Source organism: Diuraphis noxia, unplaced genomic scaffold, assembly GCF_037042655.1.
Source record: "Diuraphis noxia isolate RWA-SAM2 unplaced genomic scaffold, SU_Dnox_SAM2 contig0003, whole genome shotgun sequence".
In the NCBI taxonomy this organism is placed as follows: domain Eukaryota; kingdom Metazoa; phylum Arthropoda; class Insecta; order Hemiptera; family Aphididae; genus Diuraphis; species Diuraphis noxia.
The window spans coordinates 44,779,069-44,802,860 of record NW_028301713.1 but is presented as its reverse complement, the minus strand read 5'-3'; the positions used below and the strand labels follow the sequence as shown (position 1 = coordinate 44,802,860).

The 23,792-nt window shown below is 30.4% G+C and overlaps 1 protein-coding gene across 1 annotated transcript in view; it reads left to right on the top strand.

Annotated features, from left to right (window-relative positions):
• The first annotated feature begins 1,300 nt into the window (after positions 1 to 1,300).
• Positions 1,301 to 23,792, top strand: part of otp (orthopedia homeobox) — a 47,563-nt gene continuing 25,071 nt past the window's right edge. The window contains exons 1-2 of the mRNA XM_089222464.1: positions 1,301 to 1,991; positions 8,268 to 8,731. Of these exons, the coding sequence (XP_089078590.1) occupies positions 1,949 to 1,991; positions 8,268 to 8,731 (507 nt within the window). The 5' untranslated portion in view covers positions 1,301 to 1,948. The remainder of the gene's footprint in view (positions 1,992 to 8,267; positions 8,732 to 23,792) is intronic.

Genomic DNA, 23,792 nt, shown 5'->3' with positions numbered 1-23,792 from the left:
GTATAGTTTTTTTTATTTTTTATACATGGGTCAATTTTTAAAATCATAAATATTAATTAATAACAAATTAATAATATCAACTACTAAAATGCTCAAATCACCATTGTCCAAATATTTTACGTATATTTACCTATATATCCTATAGGTACACAAATTTAACTTATTTAATAAAATAACTCATGACTACACTTTCAGAATTTTTGATACCACTATATTTTCAGAAAAATGATATGCTAAATAATTTACAAAAAAGTATATTTAAAAATCCCAAAAATCAGATTTTGAATATTGCATTATTGAAAAAAGTGGATGAGCATCATGCTTGGTGATTCATCCTGTACAATAATATATATACCTATTAAAAAGGTAGAATTCGCAGAGGGAATGTCTATATAATATAATATTATATTAATAAAATATAAAATATGACGTAGTTTCTGATATCTACCCGCTTGCAATAAATTCATATATTGCTATTGCTGCCGCTTGTATAAACAATATGTACTTAATTTAATCAATTCGTTATGATATAGGTATATTAGGAATATAAAAACAATGGAAACAAATAAACCACATGACGACGATAAAAATAAAAGAAATAAGTAAAAGAAAAAATGGGATGTATATATAGCACGAAATAAATAAAAACAACCCTCGTATAAACGTGCGGCACTTGACGCTATACTCTAATCAATATTTCATTAGCCCGTCTGTAGGTATAATATTATATACCTGGGAATTCGGTAGAAATGAAAAAAAATACGAAAAACCTCGAGCGTTTTCTACTCCCTACCTCCCCACCCCCACAAAGCAAAGTCATTCACTTCACTTCTGCACTGCTCTTGCCTCGTTTCTGGTTTTTTACGCGTTTTCGGTCCAAGTCTATCTGTTTCACTTCCTCGCTTATTTTCTCTCTCTCTCTCTCTCTCTCTCTCTCCCTCTTCCCCACTCTCTCTAGTCACGTTAAGGATTCATTCATTTTCAATTCGCATAACTATCTTGAGTGCCGCGAGCCACCGAGTTGTTGCGGTAGAAGTGAGGTGGTGATGGTGGTGTTTGGGGTAGAAAGGTGGTGGTGGCAGTGGTGCCGACTGCTGGCGCGGCGGCCTAGGTCGGGTGTACGACGAGTGAACGGACGTAAATGTGCGGCGTGCCGCGTGCAGTATCGACGGTGTGACGGGGCTCCCGGGTCCGAGGTTGACCACGCCCACGTCAGCCGACGATTGGTCCAATCAGAACGGTGGCCGGATGCTGCCGCTAATGCCAACGCCTCTCGACACAACGCGCGTCGCTGACGAGCGGCCGACAGTGGCCGCAGATGCCACTGCCTCGGCGTATACAGGCGTAAGCCATAAAACTGCCGCCACTGTCTCTGACGCGTTTTCCGAATGCAACACCCGCGTCGTCGTAGTTATACCACACGCGCTAGCATTGCATATCGCATCACACATCGTATCACATCGTCGTCGATATATCGCATATCACGCGTGCGAGTATCATTTATCGAGTACCTAATATAGTCGTCGGTCCGTTGTATCAACACGTATCATTTGTGACTGTGTGTGTTAGAATACAAAGAAAAAATATAAAATTATATTGTGTTCGTTCGAAAATTTCGTAAATCTAACAAGTTATCTTCATTACTATTTTACATATTCCTGTCGATTGGATTGAAAGATTTCTGTGCGATCACCGTCACGTCTATGACGACTTCGGCCAACCGTCGGCTGTGTCCTCCCAGAGGGACGTCTGCCGTCGGTAGTTCATTTAACTATTGGTCGTATGCCAACACCACGCGATCGAAAACTGAGAGCGTATAGCAATTTTTTGTATTTCGTCGTCGTCGTGGTTTTAAATAAAATTGCCACTAGTATTTTACGAACGTGGAAATCAAAAATCGATCACAATTTTGTCGTCGTTACCTTTTAGGCCAGGATTGAGGCCGAACATGCTCAACAACATCAGTATAATTGGCCCGAATAATGTCGGCGGTAAGCATATACCTATAATATAGAAAAAATAAATATATTTACAATATAATATGGTATTTATGCAGTGATGCATACATTTTATACACACAAATATGATTATTACTTATTATAGGTATAAATTACATCGTTATTTAATCTGAATTTGTATAAAAACTAAATCGTCAACAACTAATTTTTATTTCGAATAAATACAATAGGTATGTCGATGTAAGTTATTTCGATAATTATTGTATGTATTTAAATCATATTTGAATACCTACCAGTTTAAATATTAAACTATCTGTGGGTGCTTCTCAAAAATCTTAAAATTATGAAATTGTAAACGATTCCAGTTTGTATACAATCATTATAAAATAAGTTTTATCTACTTGTATAGATATAATATGTACCTTTATGTATTTATTTCCCAAGACATGAAAGTAAAAGTTTAAATGTATGTAGTAATCACTATTCACTACAAACTGTGCTATATTATGATATAAAACATCATTTTAATACCATTATTATTATATACCTATATACTGGCTACTGACGTTTTTAACTATTATTAAACATGATAAACTGTGACTGCTGTATATGCGATTAGATAATATATTATGTTGTATCTCTTTATCCGAGGATAAAAAGGTTTTCTTTGTGTAACGTTTAGGATTCCTAAGGGAAAATAGTATCAATACTTCAAGTTAAAGAAGTTTTAGAGTTTTAAAATTCAAAGTTACAGTGAATTTATTGTATAGTGTTATAAAAATAACATAGGTATTAATGATTAATTTATGTTCAAACTGCACCATAATAATATTATAATACATTTTATTTTTGTTAAATAAATTATATTAAAATGGTCAGATATATGTTACCATATAATTTTCATTTAATGCGTATATTTATTACGAAATAATAATAATAATAATATTTTTGTACATGTTTAATCATTATTTTATACTGAATTTTTCGATTCAAGTTCAGTATGAAGTATGTACCTAGTTTAATTTAAATATTAAGTAATAAGTTGTATTATAAACTATCATGATCATTTCATTGAAAATGTTATCGAAAAACCAGTTGACGACTATTTTGTTTTAACTTCTATTTATCCCTCAACAATAAATTTATCCAAATACTGATTTTTTGAATTTATAAGTTTATTACTTAAAACCCATAATTTTAAATACTTAGAGAAAAGTGTCTTAACTGTGATATTATAACATTTTTTCTCAAATTTAAACCAACCCTTTTCACCATGAATTATTATGAAGGTGGATGATTTTTTTTTACTATACACGTCAATACGTGTTAATAATATGTTCATCTAAATCGAAATACAAATGAGTTATTCAACTTTATTCGTATAATATTCAAAAAATTTGGTGAAATCACTATAGATATATTACAAGTATATAAATTATTACAGCATAGAAAAAATATAAGATGGTAATATTTTGATAATTAGTCAAAACTTTCAAGTTATAAAGGAAATATTTTTGAGAAAGGAAAGTTCTAAACAGAATCATCTTGCGAATTTTTGATTGCGTTGATTTATTATTTCAGCTAAAGTATTTTAAAAGTATTAAAAGTAAAACAAAAACAAAATATTTGAATTTCATCAAATGTTATACCAATCAATAAAAAAATATAGCAATGCATAGATTATTTTTTTTTAATTTTAAAATTATTTAATTTAAATTGTAAACTCTAGAATTTAATTATTATTTAAGAAAGGTAGGTACCTACTTTCATACTATTATTTATTCTGCAATATACATTTTAAATATCATTATGTTTAACATATAATAATACAGATAATGATTATTTAACTTCTAACAATAATTATTTTAAATACATTAAATATTTATATGAACCATACTTGTGTTATAATTTATAGTATAGCTGTATAAATATATATAGATTATAAAACTAAACACTAATTAAACTCAAACATAAAAACTTGTTGTTTGTGGTTATTCAATATTTTTCTGAATATTCAATTGTTATTTGGTTCAATGCATTTATCTTCCTGCCGACTTAAATAAATGATAAGATCAGTAAAATAAAAACTATGCGATAAAATGTGCAACATCTATTATCAGTATTGTACTGACGGACATTTCAGTATTATGCGAACGTCAAACAGTAATAATAATAAATGATCACTTAAATTTTTTAATTTTACAACCATATTATGTAACTGCACATTACAACATTTCTATACTTTATAATTAATATACACCGCCGTAGATATTTTGTAGAGGTGTGATTGTACCCATTATTTAATGTGTATAATGTATCTATATATCAATCAGTACTTACCTATATTATTATAACGTAAAAAAAATTTAAAACTACTATATTCAATTACTCAGACAATATAATATGTGTATCAAGTATGTAATATATGTAAAACAATATGAATAATATTTATTATTATAAAATTATTATAAAATATATTGTTAATGCCCTGTGCTGCCGAGCTGTATTCTAAAGATCAAAAAAATAAATAAATAATATGTGTATAAAAAAAATAAATTGAGCAGACCCATGCATCATGCAAACTGTTAAAACAAAAACAACAAAATGGTTTTTTTTGATACAAATTATAATAATTACTATTACAACAATAAAAAAACAGGAAAAGGCTCACACTGAGAGTGCACTAAATTCTTGGTTTCTAGGAGTACCAAATTTAGTGCAATTACAGCACTATACGTAATTTCACATAATATAATATATTTTTACAAAATATAATTATCAATCGAATCCATCAAGTATCAACAATCGTAAATAATAGCTAACAAACGGACGGATGAGCAGACACAACGGAGATACAAGAGGTGTTCTAAAAACTTATGTTTTGTTACAAAATTGTAACTCATAACTGGTAAAAATACTCTGCAAGGAATATAATACAGATACCTACGACAGGTAGTACCTACTATACGACACACATATGTGTAATATAATATAGGTCAGCGCCTAGATATACCTAGAATACTTTCCACAGTCCACAATACATACTGTAAGAACTGACATAATGTTATTATAGTACTTATACCCATAGATAATATATATATATATATATATATATATATATTATCTATGCCTATACCCTTGTTTCAGTTTCCGATTGTATACTATATATTGATAATAATATTTATTGTCAGAACTATAGTTATCAATAGATTTAACATTGGACAATGTAATTTGAAACAATAACATAAAGTGAATTTTAAGAGTAATAATAAAATAAATAAATATAATTTAACTAGCTGAATCCGTGTACTTCGTAGCCCTTTAAAAATCCTACCTCGTCTTATATGTCTCAAACTGTGTGTTAAATTAATTTCCTGTGATTATGCTAGCAATATATTGCTAACACTCCATCAAACTTCATGTGAAAAATTGCTAAGTAAAAAAAATTTAATTAATTTGTACGAACTTCAAGCACATTAATGTTTTGATATCATAAAAACTTCTAAGTAAATTAAATTTATAATATATTTATTCTATTTCAATAATTTACTTACTTACCGAGTACTTATTTTGGTAATTTAAATATACTCAATACTCATAGCAATTCATAATGGAGTCTTATCATTAAATTTTAAATAATAGAACGGACTACGGACATGTTTATTTGTCAAAATAAGTTCTCACCAAGTAAATAAGTTATTGAGATAGAATAAAAAAATCCTACTGTTATCGCTCAATCAACCATTCATTATTTTTGAGGTTAGTAATGATGTTTGGCAAGAATATTTTGTTGATGAGTTCGTCTTTCGATGAGACTAAGTTACAGAAATTAAGAGGAAATGAAATCAATCCTCTCGATTCATCAACAGGTACTCGACCATTACCGATAATCAACAATTGCTCAGAGAAATCTTTAGCAGATGTATCGTTCAGCAATGCAACTCTCATATTTGTTGTTAGCTGAAATGTTACCAAGCATCGACGGGTAATTCAGCTAATGATTATTTAGTTATACCACGTTTTATGTAATATTCCACGGGAACGAGATAAAAATTATCCTATGTCCGTCTCTATTGGTTCTAAGCTACACCTCCCCACATATTTTCAGATGATTCGGTTCAGTGGTTCTTGAGTAATAAATAGTGTAACTGACACGACTTTTATATATATTATATTTATATTTTATTTATTTATTTATTAATTATAATTTATAATTATAAATTTATAACGGACTGATATTATAATATGATAAAATTGCACATCGGTCGATTGAGGATAATGGTAACCGAATGAGAGAAAAAGTAAGAGAGAAACCTGAAGGATATAGCTGTAAGTATCATTGGAACGCGGGCAACATGCGACGAAGTCCGTGTAGACAACGATAAGCGCGCATGTTCACCTCATTTCACATCTCACCTGGTGCCCCATGTAATATATATGTTACCGTAAATGCCCGATCACTAGGTAAACCTAGGTTTTACTAGTTAATGCTAGGTTTTACTGTTTGTACTCAGTAAATGCTGAAATTCTAAATTTTATTCGGGCTTTTACTAAACACGTTGTGTACATCCTAGGATATACAAATTGACTTAGTAAAAGCTGATTACGACACATAACATTTAAGCTGCGTAAAAATTATAATTATATATTATTAAAACAAACTACTGACAGTTATTTAAATTCTTTATACAAAATAAAAATCATTTAAAAACAGAATCATTAAAAATTAATAAAAAAAATTTTTTTCTTCATAAAAATTAGTAAAATTGGTTTATTTATTTGCACATGTGTTGTACTATTATGGCACCTGCTATTACATAATACATTTGACTGGCGGCATTTGCATTTCTTAGTTGTACATTTTTTCTGGCAATCACACCTCAAAAATCCTTGCCCGCCTGATAGTGAATGTTGAGCAATTAATTAAATTAATTTAAATTAATTAAACACTACTCGCACAACACATATTACACTGTTCTACAAATGGATCCGTCTATCACGTAAAACCCAAACAGACTGAACATGTACCTAATAGAGCCACCAATCAATTGATATCAGTCAGCTATTACTAAGTTATATCATGATATAAGTTGTATAATATTAATCTTAAACCCGATAAAATGCAAGTCCCTTCAACACATTGCAGTCGTAAATTTATCTTCGCAAAATAATTGTTATTAATCGTTGCAAGTAAAAATGTTTGAGGTGTGATTACAACTTAAGATGCATTTTTATTTTGTATAAAGAATTTAAATAACTGTCAGTAGTTTGTTTTAATAATATATAATTATAATTTTTACGCAGCTTAAATGTTATGTGTCGTAATCAGCTTATTTATTAAGTCAATTTGTATATTCCAGGACCTAGGATGTACACAACGTGTTTAGTAAAAGCCCGAATAAAATTTAGAATTTCAGCATTTACTGAGTACAAACAGTAAAACCTATCATTAACTAGTAAAACCTAGGTTTACCTAGTGATCGGGCATTTACGGTAACATATATACCAATGACCTATGCGTATGTGTGTACTGTATTTTACACATTATATACGCATACATAGAATTATACATCTATAGGTATATACACACACATACACACATATATATAATATATATATATAGGTACATAAATAAATTATTCTCGTGTGTGCGTTCACTGTGTTCGCACCTCGCCCCGTCAATTATATGCACGTGTTCTGCACATCGCCGCAGTCGGTTGATTAGAAATCTCGGGTTTTGATTGGACGGTCGATTAAATTTAATTTTCAACGCTAAATTAGTCCCGTGACGACCACACCGTTACCGCTATATACGCGAGCTCGTATAATATCACCGCGTTGCCCTGCACCAGCGTCGTCGACATTCCTTTTAAGTTTTAACACCCGTTCAGTCTTCAGTCCAACCACAAATATTATCGACGTCCTACTCAAGCACGCATACAGAATAGGTATTTATACTGACAAACCGCGTCCGATTTGTAATTTCGATACTTTCCTCGACCGTTTTACACTTTTACAGTCTCTATATAATAATATTATAACTCACAAGTGTCTTGAACCTAAATATACAGTTGCTGGTCAACACAGAGGTTCGACAATATTGTACATCGAAACTTCGTCAATAAAACCTTGTATATCCACGGAAATAATTTTTATAACACTAAATATATAATTATTTTAGATAAAAATCATATTTGTATAATATTGATAAATTATAATATCTTAGTTTACTCGCGCATCATGTAATATATTATAATAACAACTTGTTTTCTTTTTTTTCTTGTTGTCGATGTCATTCGCGCACCACAGGCCATAAGGACTTCGATGGTCTCAAACACCGATCGCTACATCAGTTGCAGACCGGTGGCGGTGGGGGTGGTGTACATGACGTCGGGGGTAGTCACGGACTCGGCGGCACGGGTAACAGTCACCTACAGCAGGGCAACGGCCCGTCACCGCCAAATCAGCTGTCCACCGGTGCCGGAGGTGGCGGCGGCGGACCGTTCCGATTGTCGTGCAGTGGTTTCGACTTGTCAACTGTGGCCGGCCATGGGCTGGCCGCTGCCGCCGCTGTGGCCGCCGCCGGTGGTGGTGGCGTTGGACTCAACGGCGACGATGCCGGAAAGCCGAACAAGCAGAAAAGACATCGGACCCGGTTCACACCAGCGCAACTCAACGAGCTGGAGCGGTGCTTCAGCAAGACCCACTATCCAGACATTTTTATGCGAGAGGAGATCGCCATGCGGATTGGTCTCACAGAGTCCCGAGTGCAGGTATGATATATATATTATACTCAATTTTTATTCACTCAAAACCACATTATAGCATACTCAAAACTAGTCAAAGTTTTGTTATTGGGCAGGAATACAAGTCCCCTTGGATTAGACCTTATTAACACTCGTCTTGCATAACCGATTAAAGAAAATTACAATATTTCTAGATCAGTTTTTTGGGGACCCGTTTAGATCGAAATATATCACTATACAATTCTATATTGTATCACACTTTTCCTTGATTATATAACCGAACTCGTGAGCTATTTATATGCTTACAATCTAAGTAAGTAAGTATCAAATATTTTTTAGAGAATTTGTATCGTATTTTGCATTTAGTTAACAATTTCTAATAAATAATAATATATTATATTTAAGCATAATATAGATGATAATATCCGATATATACATATAGGCAGTATTTACCACAGATATATACAATAACTAGATAGCTAACTGATTATATCTGACACACTATGAACAAGAAGCCGAAAGCCATATGCGTGGTAGTCAATGTTTTGGTTTGTTATCAGTTTATCACTTCAAATTTATTATCATTATTGTTATTGTGTACTGTTTTCATATTTGATAATATAAATATTATCCTTGTGAATTGTGACTAAATCCAAATACATTTATGAATTTAATTAATAATTCATGTAAAAAAGACTTGAGTAATTGAATAAGTATTTAATTCAAAATGCCGACTACCTATAAAATAATTGCACATATTAATAATAAATTTGTTCTTGATCGAAATATTTTTAAGACACTTAATTGTGAAAATGTCTGTTTATCTGATAGGCCCCATAAAATGTTGTTAATAACACTTTTAGTTAAGAAGTTTTTAAGTGTAAGATTACATTCGTATGGAAAACTTTATTCAAGTGACATATTAAATCCTGTTAGTAAGAGGCAAAAACTAACCAAAACAATATTATTTTATAACCAATAATTTTAATTTATATAATAGCGTTCATTTGTAAAAATAGTTATTATTATATTCAGTTTTATAACCAATAATTTTCATTTATATAATTGCATTCGTTTGTTTTATATTGTAGTGATAATAAATGATAACAATAATTAATGTAAACATTGACTACCACGCATATGGCGGTTGACTTCCAACTGCTATCTTAGTTAGCTATCTAGTTATTGTATATATCTGTGGTATTTACAAAAATATTTTCAATATTAATTATCCTGATAATGTGGCGTTGTGGGTCGGCGTTATTCGGGGAGCATGCCTATACTTTATTTATGTTTTTTTATAAATCATTTACCATGCAGTGCAGCAATCGTACCCAACTATCCTTTAACTTTCTCTACTAGACACCAATAACACTAAAATAGGCAATAAAATCAGACACACTTGCAGCGCATTACAGTTTACATTATATCAAAATATGCGTATGTTCCCAGCGTATAAACAAACAGATGATAATAACGTACGTTTCCCCAGCCCCCCACATATCACTTTTCCAAAATTTTCTTTTGCCAACATTTAGTACGTCATTTGTTTGTATTTGTTTGACCAAATTCAGAATTTGTTTGATGTCGGTTCACCTCGGAAAATCGGTTTTCCGTGCGGGGGGCTGTGGAAACGTTTCCATAGCCCCCCCACCCGGTTAATTATTGACTTTTCCCAAATTTTCTTTTGCCAACATTTAGTACGTCATTTGTTTGTATTTGTTTGACCAAATTCAGAATTTGTTTGATGTCGGCACGCCCCGGAAAATCAATTTTTAACAACAGTATTTATTATTATATATTATCTATCTATAAGTATATAATATATTATGTTGTTGAAACCTGATAAAAATTAATACAATTCTTATTTTTATAATATACCTACTGATTTGTGTTTATTTAATGTAATATATACATTATAATTACATTGACACCAAAAAAATTACTTAACATTATATGTATCGGGAACATTTTTAGTTCGAAACGTTTGACATGTTATTATTTTTTGCTGTTCATACATTTTTTGAGTACGAACTATTTTAATTTTCGAACTTTTTTGTTCGAGTTCGGTTCGGTTCAGATTTTTTAAGACTTGGTTCGAATTTCGAACCTCGAACAGTTCGGCCCTCGTATTGATTTTACCATGATGTGTGTTTTTATTTTTATTTTTTTGTCTGTCATCACATTTTAGGGCAGTAAAAGTGCTTCGACTTTTGACTTCAGTACCTCGTTCGATCCAGAAAGTGAATCTAGTTGGTACTTTGAGGGGTTCTTAATATTATTATATAATTCATAGTCACAATTTTTTTTTTATAAGCTTTCAAAGTTTGAATTAACGATTTATCCTCAAACGAATTTAAATATTTGTAATTATTCAAAAAGTATAAGTCGTAGATACTTGAAAATTTTAGTTAAAAGTTAAAAGAAAAAGTTATTTAGATTGGCATTTTCTTTACATGATTCAATTTTCAAAATATTTTGACTTTTTTTGAGATATTTTTTGACCACTGAAAATTGTCTTTTGAATTGTCGATAAATTTTTTTTGGCCCTATAAAAATACTTGAAAATTTAATACAAAGTTCCTCATAGGTTATTCTTATAGTAATTAAAAAATTATAAGAATACATGAGCACAATTTTTTTTATTAGCTTTGAAAGCTTATAAAAAAAAAATTGTGACTATGAATTTCTTTTATTTTTCAACTGCTATTATAAATATATGTTAGGAGCCTTGTATGAAAAAAATTGTTCCTATGTATTTTTATAATTTTTTAATTACTATAAGAATAACCTATGAGGAACTTTGTATTAAATTTTCAAGTATTTTTATAGGGCCAAAAAAAATTTATCGACACTTCAAAAGAAAATTTTCAGCTGTCAATAAATATCTCAAACAAAGTCAAAATATTTTGAAAATTAAATCATGCAAAGAAAATGCCAATCTAAATAACTTGTAAAATTTTCAAGTATCTACGACTTATACTTTTTGAATAATTACAAATATTGAAATTCGTTTGAGGATAAATCGTTAATTCAAACTTTGAAAGCTTATAAAAAAAAATAGTGACTATGAATTTCTTTAATTTTTCAACTGCTATTGTAACAATATGTTAAGAGCCTTGTATTAAATTTTCAAGATTTTCTACCCAACAAATACATTTTTATCGATATTTATAGAAAAAAAATTAATATGTCAGTAAAACGCTCAAAACAAATCAACATATTTTGAAAATTTTATAAAATATATAATATGCCTATATATACATTCAGTGAAAATTTCAAGTATCTGCGGTCATTTTTTTTAGAGTTACACCAAAATAAAAATAAAAATCGCTAAATGTGAAATCCAGTGAAAATCCAATGTTGTAAAAATTTAAATGCTCATAGAAATTTAATTTGAATTTCCGGTGGAATTTTTATTTGTGATAAAGATTGAAAAACTTGTAAGGAATGATGTATTAAATTTTTAAATCTTAGATTTAAAAAGTACATTTTTTATGAATTTATAGCTTAAAATAATTTGTGAATTTTTGTGATTTTTACGTATTTTGTCAAAATTCAAATTTTGAATGCTTATAAAAAAAAAATTGTGACTATGAATTTCTTTTATTTTTCAACTGTCATTGTAACAATATGTTAAGAGCCTTGAATTAAATTTTTAAGCTTTTATACCTAACAAGTAAATTTTTATCGATATTAATTTTAAAAAAACTAATAATGATCGAAAATTGCAAATACCTATGAATAGTTCAACTTAATTCGAAAATTTTTGAAATCTGCATGGCGGATAGAATATCCTTTTGAATAATTACAAATATTTAAATTCGTTTGAGGATAAATCGTTAATTCAAACTTTGAAAGCTTATAAAAAAAAAATTGTGACTATGAATTATATAATAATATTAAGAACCCCTCAAAGTACCAACTAGATTCACTTTCTGGATCGAACGAGGTACTGAAGTCAAAAGTCGAAGCACTTTTACTGCCCTAAAATGTGATGACAGACAAAAAAATAAAAATAAAAACACACATCATGGTAAAATCAATACGAGGGCCGAACTGTTCGAGGTTCGAAATTCGAACCAAGTCTTAAAAAATCTGAACCGAACCGAACTCGAACAAAAAAGTTCGAAAATTAAAATAGTTCGTACTCAAAAAATGTATGAACAGCAAAAAATAATAACATGTCAAACGTTTCGAACTAAAAATGTTCCCGATACATATAATGTTAAGTAATTTTTTTGGTGTCAATGTAATTATAATGTATATATTACATTAAATAAACACAAATCAGTAGGTATATTATAAAAATAAGAATTGTATTAATTTTTATCAGGTTTCAACAACATAATATATTATATACTTATAGATAGATAATATATAATAATAAATACTGTTGTTAAAAATTGATTTTCCGGGGCGTGCCGACATCAAACAAATTCTGAATTTGGTCAAACAAATACAAACAAATGACGTACTAAATGTTGGCAAAAGAAAATTTGGGAAAAGTCAATAATTAACGGGGTGGGGGGGCTATGGAAACGTTTCCACAGCCCCCCGCACGGAAAACCGATTTTCCGAGGTGAACCGACATCAAACAAATTCTGAATTTGGTCAAACAAATACAAACAAATGACGTACTAAATGTTGGCAAAAGAAAATTTGGGAAAAGTCAATAATTAACGGGGTGGGGGGGCTATGGAAACGTTTCCACAGCCCCCCGCACGGAAAACCGATTTTCCGAGGTGAACCGACATCAAACAAATTCTGAATTTGGTCAAACAAATACAAACAAATGACGTACTAAATGTTGGCAAAAGAAAATTTTGGAAAAGTGATATGTGGGGGGCTGGGGAAACGTACGTATGATAATACAAAATTTGTTTTGTTTTTTTATTTAGAACTTTCAGTATACATAACTATTATAGTTCGACGATTACAATATACAATAAAAATATGATTTACAGATAATATACACAATAATAATCAATATTTATATTATGTAAACATATTATACAAAAATTTGCAAACATCATTTTACATAGATTTTTCACAGATCTTTCATACTATTAAACATATATTATAAAATATAAATACAATAAATTTTTATTTCTAAACAATGATAGTAAAGACATTATACCTATAAAACTTCATAATTTTGCAAGAAACTATTGAACAATGTAGGTAGTTGATTTTCTATGTTTGAATTTCGTCAATATTCCAACTTTAATATAATAACTACTATGATTAAATTTGAATTTTCAACTTTTTACCCAGCGAACAAATTTTCTACAGACATTTATAGAATAAAAATAAACTACTTTTTTTAAATTCCATATAGAGTGTTTATAGTTAAAATTGCAGTCAATTAACCATAGAGGGGAGGTGATTTTTACTATAAAAAAAATATTAACCTAGTTTGCCTAAGTAGAAAAAAAATTGGCAACCCAAGATAGTAGGTACCTACATAAAGTTTATGTCATAAACTACGCAAAAGACTGTTATGCACAGAAATCATTTGGGGAAATAAGATCTCTGATAAAAATATAACATTTACCGCATGTTGTTATAGCCGTTGTATACATAACGAACATTATTATTACTCCAGTAACGGAAAAGACAAGTGTAGCTCGTACGTAACAATGTGTAATAAGTAATAACTTATAACAATAGTAATAATAATAAAATAACAATATTTATATTTTATACTAGTTACGATTGTCTGGCGCGTGCCGTCCGATTGCTTTTGTCGATCGCAGAAGTGTCTGTTTTTGAAGGACAGCAGCTCGTATAAAACCTAACCTAAAAGTTGTACACGTCGTTGTTTTCATTGACGGCCTGCAAGCGGTAGCGCGGCGTGTTGTATACAATATTAACTGTACGCTTGCCCGCCTGGAGTCCGACGCTGACCGTGCAGGAGGCGTGTAGTGCGCCAAGCCCGTCCCCCGTCGTTGTCTCCTTTTCGCCGCTGCCACGGCCTCCCATCGGCTCCCTCCGGCGGCGCAACGAAGTAAAATAACACCCACCCTAACCTCCCCAGACTCTACTCTTCCACCAAAGACCCACACAAACCCCTATCGTCTGACTATACCGTATAACCACCCCTTTCCAACCTCCAAGACCAGTACGACGCCGAGTTTTGTTTTAACGGACCCTATTCTCAACCCCCCCCCCCGTGTAGCGCCTATGCCTAATAAACAGTGATCAACGCAAATCCTCACGACTGTTTATCAAACGCGCAGATTGCTTTTCCCGCACGCGTAGCAACCACCACCGTTTCAACGGTTTTCTTCCCCACGCAAACGCCACAAAAATAATACCTATATTATTATGTATACACTTTTTTTAACGCACCCCCCCCCTCTCAAGTCAACGACGCCGTAAAACCTTCGAGACCACGCCGTTTTGTGTTTTTTTGGAAACTCGTGAAAAATCATTTTTAATCAAATAAACTCGCGTTGTGTTCAAATTTTAAAACTTTTTCGTGCACATATAGTATATATTATAACACAAGATATATATATATATATATATATATATATATATATATATATATTAGCCACTAGGTGTCTATGTATCTGCGTATTTGTGACTGTGTCTGTGTTATATATACATAAACGAGCATCACTATAAAATATATTATATACTACGTATATAATCATATATTTTATAACAACTACTATATGCTTAGCGATGAACGTATTTATATATATATATATATATGTGTATGCCACATCACATTAGGTACCTATATGTAGTGATGTCAGGTACTTTGTAAACCAGCCTATGGTTTATGATTTTAATAAACAATAAAATATATTTAATGTACTGCAGTTGTTGGTGTAATATATAGCGCAACGTATATCCCGGGTACCGTGTGACTAGCTATTCTACTACCTAAATATAGAAGCTTTTATCAGTAACTCTATATTATATTTGTTATTTATTTTTTAAGAACTATCAACTCTATACATGTAAGTAAAATGTATATTGCACAATACGTACTATAACGGAAAGAATCGATGTCATAAATGTTAATTAAATATTCCACACTATAAAATAATAATTACGTTTTAAGTATTTAATATATTAATATATAATATTATTATCTCTATAATATGCATATTTTATAATTTTTATATAACCTAAATGTTGTCCAGTACACTAAATGTTTAAAAAAATCCAAACAAAGACTAGGTACTTAATAAAAAAAGAACGTTATCGTGACCAATATATCTTTCAATATACTCTTTGTTTACTTCATAACTTAACTTGCTCTGTTATATATATTCCTAACACTTGGCCTACAAATTCTGAATAATTAGCCTCTATTGCCGTAGTGCGCTGTCAACACCTGGCAACGATATTGAAATACGCCAGTTCGATCAATTTACGATATTGATTTTTTTTTAATGATGTATAGAAGTGACCAGGCTGTCGCCTCCCAACCGGGCATGGCAGAAACCTACGGGTGCCCATTCAAAATTCTGCCAAAAACCCACGTGTTAAAACCTACAGTACCTTCCTCTACAGTTCCCCAGGCTAATGACCTCGGTTGTCGAAGCCCTAACCCTAAAAAAAAAGTGACTAGACCACTATGTAAACATCCCTACATTAATAATTTGATAAGCTAAAATTTTTGGTTCTTACACTTTTTCATTTCTTTTAAGTTCTCTCTTTTCTATCACCCACTAGTTGGGTCGCTAGGAATCCGCAGGCCAAATGTCAAACAATACAAATAAAAGAGCATTGCTATTCAAAAAGTAGGAGTGAAGTGTCAAGTGAGTTATTAGTACTTTAAAGGTAAATACTAAATAGTAAATTATTTACTTATTTATTGTTCTCCAACGTGTATAACAACTTGACATTATTTTTAACAAAAAACAAAGTGATGACTTGACATGTTAGTGTTGTGGACGAAATGTAACCCGCACAAATACATGATGCTTACCTATAAATAATATATGATTATACTCGAACAGTGAATTAACTTTTTAACTTATAAAATGTATAAAATAGGTGAAATAATATGATACGTCAACAAAAAACATTGTAGTTTGTATATTAGACACTATAATATTAGTATCTACTATCTACATTCAAACTCCGTAGCACTGTATGGTGATGCAGTGACGTATTTACGGGGTGATATGGGGGATAGATCACCCCTTGGTCTCTTATTTGTTACTTATTTATAGTATTGTGATTTCGAAAGTATGTGGACTACCCCCTCCCATCAGTGGCGGCGTGAACTATTTTATTTCATGAGACAAAAGTAGCAAACCAATCCATTTCTCGATAATGTAACGTAAAGTACCTAATATTTACTCAGGTATGTATGTCATATGTGAGTATGTGACTTTATGAGTGTAAATTATAAACTAGTCATCTAGACCCTGGAGTCATTGGGATACCCACCGCCTCATAAAATAGCTATTCACGCCGCCACTTCCTCCCATTAAGGAAATCAAATGTTTGTTAACGTATATCCCCGCATTAACAAAATCCTAAATACGCCATGCAAAAAAAATGTCAATTCATTATGAATCATTTTTTGTAAACTATATTATACTAATTGTAATGTAACAGTACCTATATAAATAGATACGCTTTAAACAATAGTAATCGTCTGTTTATACTTTATTTTGCTCATATACCTAATTATAACATTAATTGTTTGCAAGTTTTTATTTATTTATTCTATAACCTAACTTACAGGTATATTTTTAATTTTTAATTAAATATTTGTTATATTATGTTTTGTGTGCATGCAATTAACGTTCGGCCGAAATATCAATGATTTAACGTCCCATAATCTTATAAATATTATTGAAATAAAAATAGGTACATTAGATAGATTTGTGAATTCTGGATGTAAATTAATGTGTATAGATAAACCTGGTATAATTCTTAAATTTATATTTATTAAATGGAAAAATCGCATGTATATTACTTATAGGTATATAGTTGTAAATTAAACATTAAATACATTTTAATTTATTATAAATTTATAACAGATGAAAATCATAGGTACCTATAAGTATGGGTACTAAAATTTAAAGTACAAAAATATTTTGAGACTGCACACTAGTCATTACACAAAAATCCTTACCGTTTTAATAATAATACTAGTAAGTAATATATTATGATGAAAATTGCCAATAGCTATTATACAAATAACTAATATCAAAAAAACCTATATAGCTATATAGATGCTATTGCTGAACACACATACCTATTAAAGGTAGTTTCATAATTCTAAGTTAATATACCTACCTGTTTATAAGCACTGATGTTGACTGTTGAGCTGTCAGGTATATTCATAAACATAGTGTGATAGAATTGATAAAAGTATAAAATTTAATTGTATTGCAGTTTTTCTTTAATTATAATAATTATATTGACATCTAATATTTAATCAAAATTGTTATTACAGTAAAATTTACCAAGCACTTTATAGTTAATTACGTTTCAATAAATATTAAACGCTGTGTTAATTTCGAAATTCTACAAAACACTGTGTTATCATTTTTTTAAACTCCATTTTGTATTGACAGTTTACTATATAGCTTATCTAACGCAAGAGTAAATTATACATATAGAATCAAGTAGATAGTAGCTTTAACTTGTATGAACCTAAGTGTAAATACGATTGAGGATCCTATGGTGTAAAAAGTTCCTAAATATAGGTAAGTAGGTTAGGTTATGGTTTATTATACTACAAAGGTCGCCCGTAGGTAGGTGAGTAAACAACGTCTTAACACAAATAGTGTTCATTTTGGAAAATAATAAATAATATGTACCTAATAAATTATTATTTAATAATGAAATAAATTTTAACAGTTCTCAGTCTCTGTAACTATCATCATGCAAAAAATTAGGTTTTGATAAATATCCATTTTTGGTACATCAAAAACTTAAAATGCTTTGTGTAGCACATCAGTATAAATTAGAATTTTGACTTACATTAAAATTATTATATTTTTGATTTCAAAAATGTCTCCCGTAAAATCAAAGGTATGTACGTATTAAAACAAGCTTTTGTAAAATAATCGTGAATATTTTTCGGATCTATAAAATCCGCTAGGAACCGCGTATTCACAAATGCAATTATTTTCGGTTTTACACTTAAAAATAATAATCTCCAGGTTTAATATATTAAGAATATACTGAGTGTTGACTATCAATATAATAAGAGAACCCAATATTGATTATTATACAGAAATTTCCATATTATACAAATTACAAATGTATGCTGTTTGCATATTCAATATTCAATATTAGATACCTATACTTTCAGTTCATTCTCTCGTTACTCATGGTAAATCATTAAACAATGATTCTAAATGTAGCTGTCAAAATAATGTCATTTGCGTATGCCGTTCTTTATTCCCTGTCCGCTAAAGTCTTATGCCCCGTAGGGAAAACCTATTATATTCATTTTTATATTGATATAATGCAACTTTGTAAGTGACAAAGCGCGTCACCCTATGTGCTCAGTTCCATCATATGGCACTTGGCACTTCGTTCTCGTTTGACTTTGATTAATTTTAAATAATATAAATTTATAAATAATTCAGTTTTATAAGTTACAATAATAGTTGTGTAGGCGGTATACCATTGCATCGCAGTGTATGTAGATAATAGATATTATTATAATGTTCTATCGGTAGCGGGTCACTGACGGCAACGTTTTACAACAGTCATTGAACATTTTCTTTATTGGTGACATTTAATGAAATAATTCCAAAATTTATTTATGAAGGACTTTAATGAAATACTTTAATGTAGCCATGTAGAGTCCATATTGTAAACTACCTGTTAAGTAAATATGTGTTAAAAATTATTAATTAAACATTATCAATACATATTACTCATTACCCAATTGGTATACATTTTATTACCGGATTGGAACAATATTAAAATGACACCATTTATTATTTAAAAAAATTCAATTGATTTCCCAGTCAATTAAAAAAACTTCTGTAGAGATACTATACTCTTAAAATAACATAATTAATTATAACTAATTTTAAACAATGACTAATTTATTAAAAAGTTAAAAGGATAAGATTAAAAGTCAAAACTGAGTCCTCGGAGAATATATTTATCTAATTATTTTTCCAAAAACTGTTTAAGCTACTACCTAACTATTAACATTAAACTTTATAGTGAAAATTTGACACAAAATTGGAACTATATCAACCAAGGTTTTGAAAGTTTAGATTTATTAAATTTTATCATATGATATTCAATACCAATATCAAGTAGTATTGTATAATTTCAAATTTTAATTAGTATAATGATATTTTCTTATAACAATGAATCCATTAATTGAATGTTAAGATAATATTTAACAAGGGGGGGGGGGGGTTGAAGAACTATTTTGTTATGAATCTGGCAATATCTCGGTAATTAACTACAATTAACTACATCTAAATTTTAAATAGGGCCCGAATTTCAATGCTAAGTGCATACTTTTTTGGTTGATCTTAAACCATGCTTTCCAAGTACATAATTCGTTTCATGTAACGAGCGCTCCAAAGCTAAAAATCTTATTTTGCGTTTCTTTTGCATATTTCGATGTTTTTTTATTTTTAGAGCATTTTTAGCATTATCGGGTTATCGTTATAGTTTTTAATGCATATTTTTTCAAAATACTATACAAATAAATTTAGCGTATTTATTAGTGTACATTAAAGTATTTATGTTTAGAATGAATAATATTACCCCCAAACATTTGCATGTGTCGTACCATAGCAGCACCAAGTCAATTTTTCCAATTTTCAATTTTTTTTTTTAAAATAAAATAATAAATAATAAATATGTTTTAATTATTTTAATATATTAATTCCAAATTGTACAAAAAAATTATAGAATATTAGCATATTATAAATGGCATTTTTAAGGACTTTAGGTCACTTATTTATGGTAAAATTCATTTTATAAGGACATTTTTTGGTGTTTTTTAAGTGAATATTTATATGATTTTAAGTGCATTTAAATCCGGACACTAATTATAAAGAACACTTAAACAATTATGTTAACGTTTAAGAACACGCAATATTATATATTTTTCTATGATATCAGTATATTATAGAAGTATTCGTTTCTAAAACCTAACAATACAAATGAAATTTAATTCCTATTATTTTCTGTGAAATTGCCTACTGTCCGGTTCACTATGAAAGAATCACCACATTTATTCCTATTTATAATACCGAAATTAACTGCGACGGACTTGTCACTATTTGCAACAGAGGCCAGCGATAATATATAGGTATATACCTATAATATAACCCACAACTCCCAAGAGAGAGGACGGGATAGGGAGAGTAAGTGAGAGAGAAGTCAAGGTACCTATAGATAATAGATATATTAAGAAGTTTTACAAAGATAAAAAAAAAGAGATTGACTCGATCGAAACTCAGCTCGTCAATGTATAATTGATATAACGCGTTGAATAAAAAAAAATAGTCCATATAGATGCTGCAGCATATACATTAGACAATACACAATACGACAGGTCCGTGGAAAAAAAATAATGTGTATTATATATAGTGCGCGGGGGGAAAGTTTTTACTTTTTAAAAGCAAATACTTGTCGCGTACTCCGCGCTCCAAAGAAAAACGAAAGAATTCGGCGGCCGTGATGACGTGACGTCACAGACATAACTCTCTCTCTCTCTAAACACGCACAAGGCATAGGAACGTCGACGAGGTGGCAAAGGCGGTACGTGGCTGAGTTATAACGTCCCAGGAGAGGAGATCAACACTAGTTATCCATTGTGGTCGGCGGCTGCATGGCCTTTATATATATGTATATATATGTACGCTCCTCTCGCAGTCACCGACGCATCGCTACCAACGCACCACTCGCCGCCACCGTTGATGGTAAATTATAAATACGCCATTAAACCCTGTCGTGCATCTCGTCCTCGGGCGGTGTATCCCTCGCGCGCGCCATACCGGCACATGATATGTGTCCCTGCGCCGTCGTCGTTCGTTGCCGGCGCGCAAATCCCGCGGGTGTGATGTGCGCCGGTACTACTATAATACTGCCGCCGCCACCGCTGCTACTATACTACTACTACTACTACTACTACTACTACTACACTACTACTACACTACTACACTACTTCTACTACTGCCACTGTTATCACTATATATAATTTTATATGTAGTGTAATAATATAGCCGCTCGTATAATATAGTACATACGGCGCGGCGTACGCTGCACTACCACCGCCGTCGTAATATTTAAACGCGCGCGCGACATATTGCGCTCGCCGCCGCTGCCACCACCACCCGAGCGATATGTGTGACAGTGGTTTTATTTATTCTTGTGTATACAGTGCGCATAATAATATAATATGCATTAGCCGCTTTACTCTGCGCCCCGTCAAAACGGATCATTTTTGTTGTTCTCCTCCTCACCGTCCATCAAAATAATATAAGTCACGCTTTCCATTATTTTCGCGCACCGCCGTTTTTGGGCCAACGACGCACCCTCGCCGGCCGTCACTATCATATCGTCCCCACACTATATTTGTTTTTTTTCTCCACATATATATCGATATTTTATTATGTACTGCTTTGATTTCTTATATATACCTACACGATGTGATTTCCATCATAATTTATAGTCTATAGGCATAATATTATATCATCAATCATAAAAATTATTATTTATACTCGATAAACTATGAGGAATATTATATTGATATGTAAATTATGTACGGTTATTAATTTTTAAATCAGAACAAAAACAACAATAACTACCTATTTTGGAGAAAAAAATGTCGTATTTTATTAATATTCCCGTTTGTCTTTATTTTTATTTTTAATTTAATTTTTATATATTATTCAAATTTGTTAGCGTTTTGTAGGGTTGTAACATAAGCCAGTTGCCTACCAAACTACCAAAAAACTAAAAAATATCAAACTAATTGTTAATGCATACTATTATAGATATAATAAATTAGTCATACACACGACTACACTGAAAGCATAATCGAAAATGAATAATAACAAATTAACAATGAAAATGTTTAGTAAAAATAAAATATGACAGTTATTAGGTAGGTACATAATATGGAGTATGAAAAATATATACCTCATATTAACAAAAATACTTAAATCTTAAATTAAATATAAAAATAAATTATGATACAGTTTTATATCATTACCTGAGTACCTACCTAGTCAACAAAAATTATAATTTTTCTTGCACATTTCCATATTTTTTTTTTATACACTAGGTACCTCCTAAATTATATCAATTAAATTGAATATAATTAAGTTTTATCTGATTGACTGATTCATCTATAATCTAATTTTTTAATCTATGTCCAAAAATAGCTGGACGAGTATAGCATATCTATTATTAAGTACTGTACTAATTTAGAAAATCAATATTTTAATCCTTCCTTTTGGGTGTTGTTCATTTAAATTGTCGAAGAGTTGTTTTCTGAACACACTAAATCAAGTGCAAATTGGTGAAATTAGTCAAAACGTAAATCGTTTACCTAGTCGTGAAATTCCAATTTATTTATTAATTAGTAATTACAGAAATGTGGGCTAGATAAAATAATTATTCGCCAGTTCTGAAACGAAACCTCATTTTTTCCAAGTTAATATGGTTCGTAGATAATCTTATATATAGCCATAAACTATAATACTATAGTTAATTACTAAAATAATAATAGACTATAGTCGTATGAATAACTTATTCATCATTATTCATTAACTATATTGGTAATAGGTACCAATATAATTCATACACCTGCTTTTTACTACTATTTTTATTAGCTTTTTTTCCTAAAAGCAGTATAAGTATAGTAAGTAGCATAGATAACTACTATTGATACTAATAGACAATAACTGTATATAGTACTATTATGTAGAAATTCTACGATCAAAGTTTAGTTGGTTTCGTCGACTTTTTTTGATAACATTTCATAACATATATTATGCACGAGTATTTGAAGAATCATTGGGATCTTTCTTAGTTACTCTCATTTATACTTATGAAACCTGCAAAAGCGATAGTTATTCACTATTTCTATGAAAATTTATGCGATACTGAT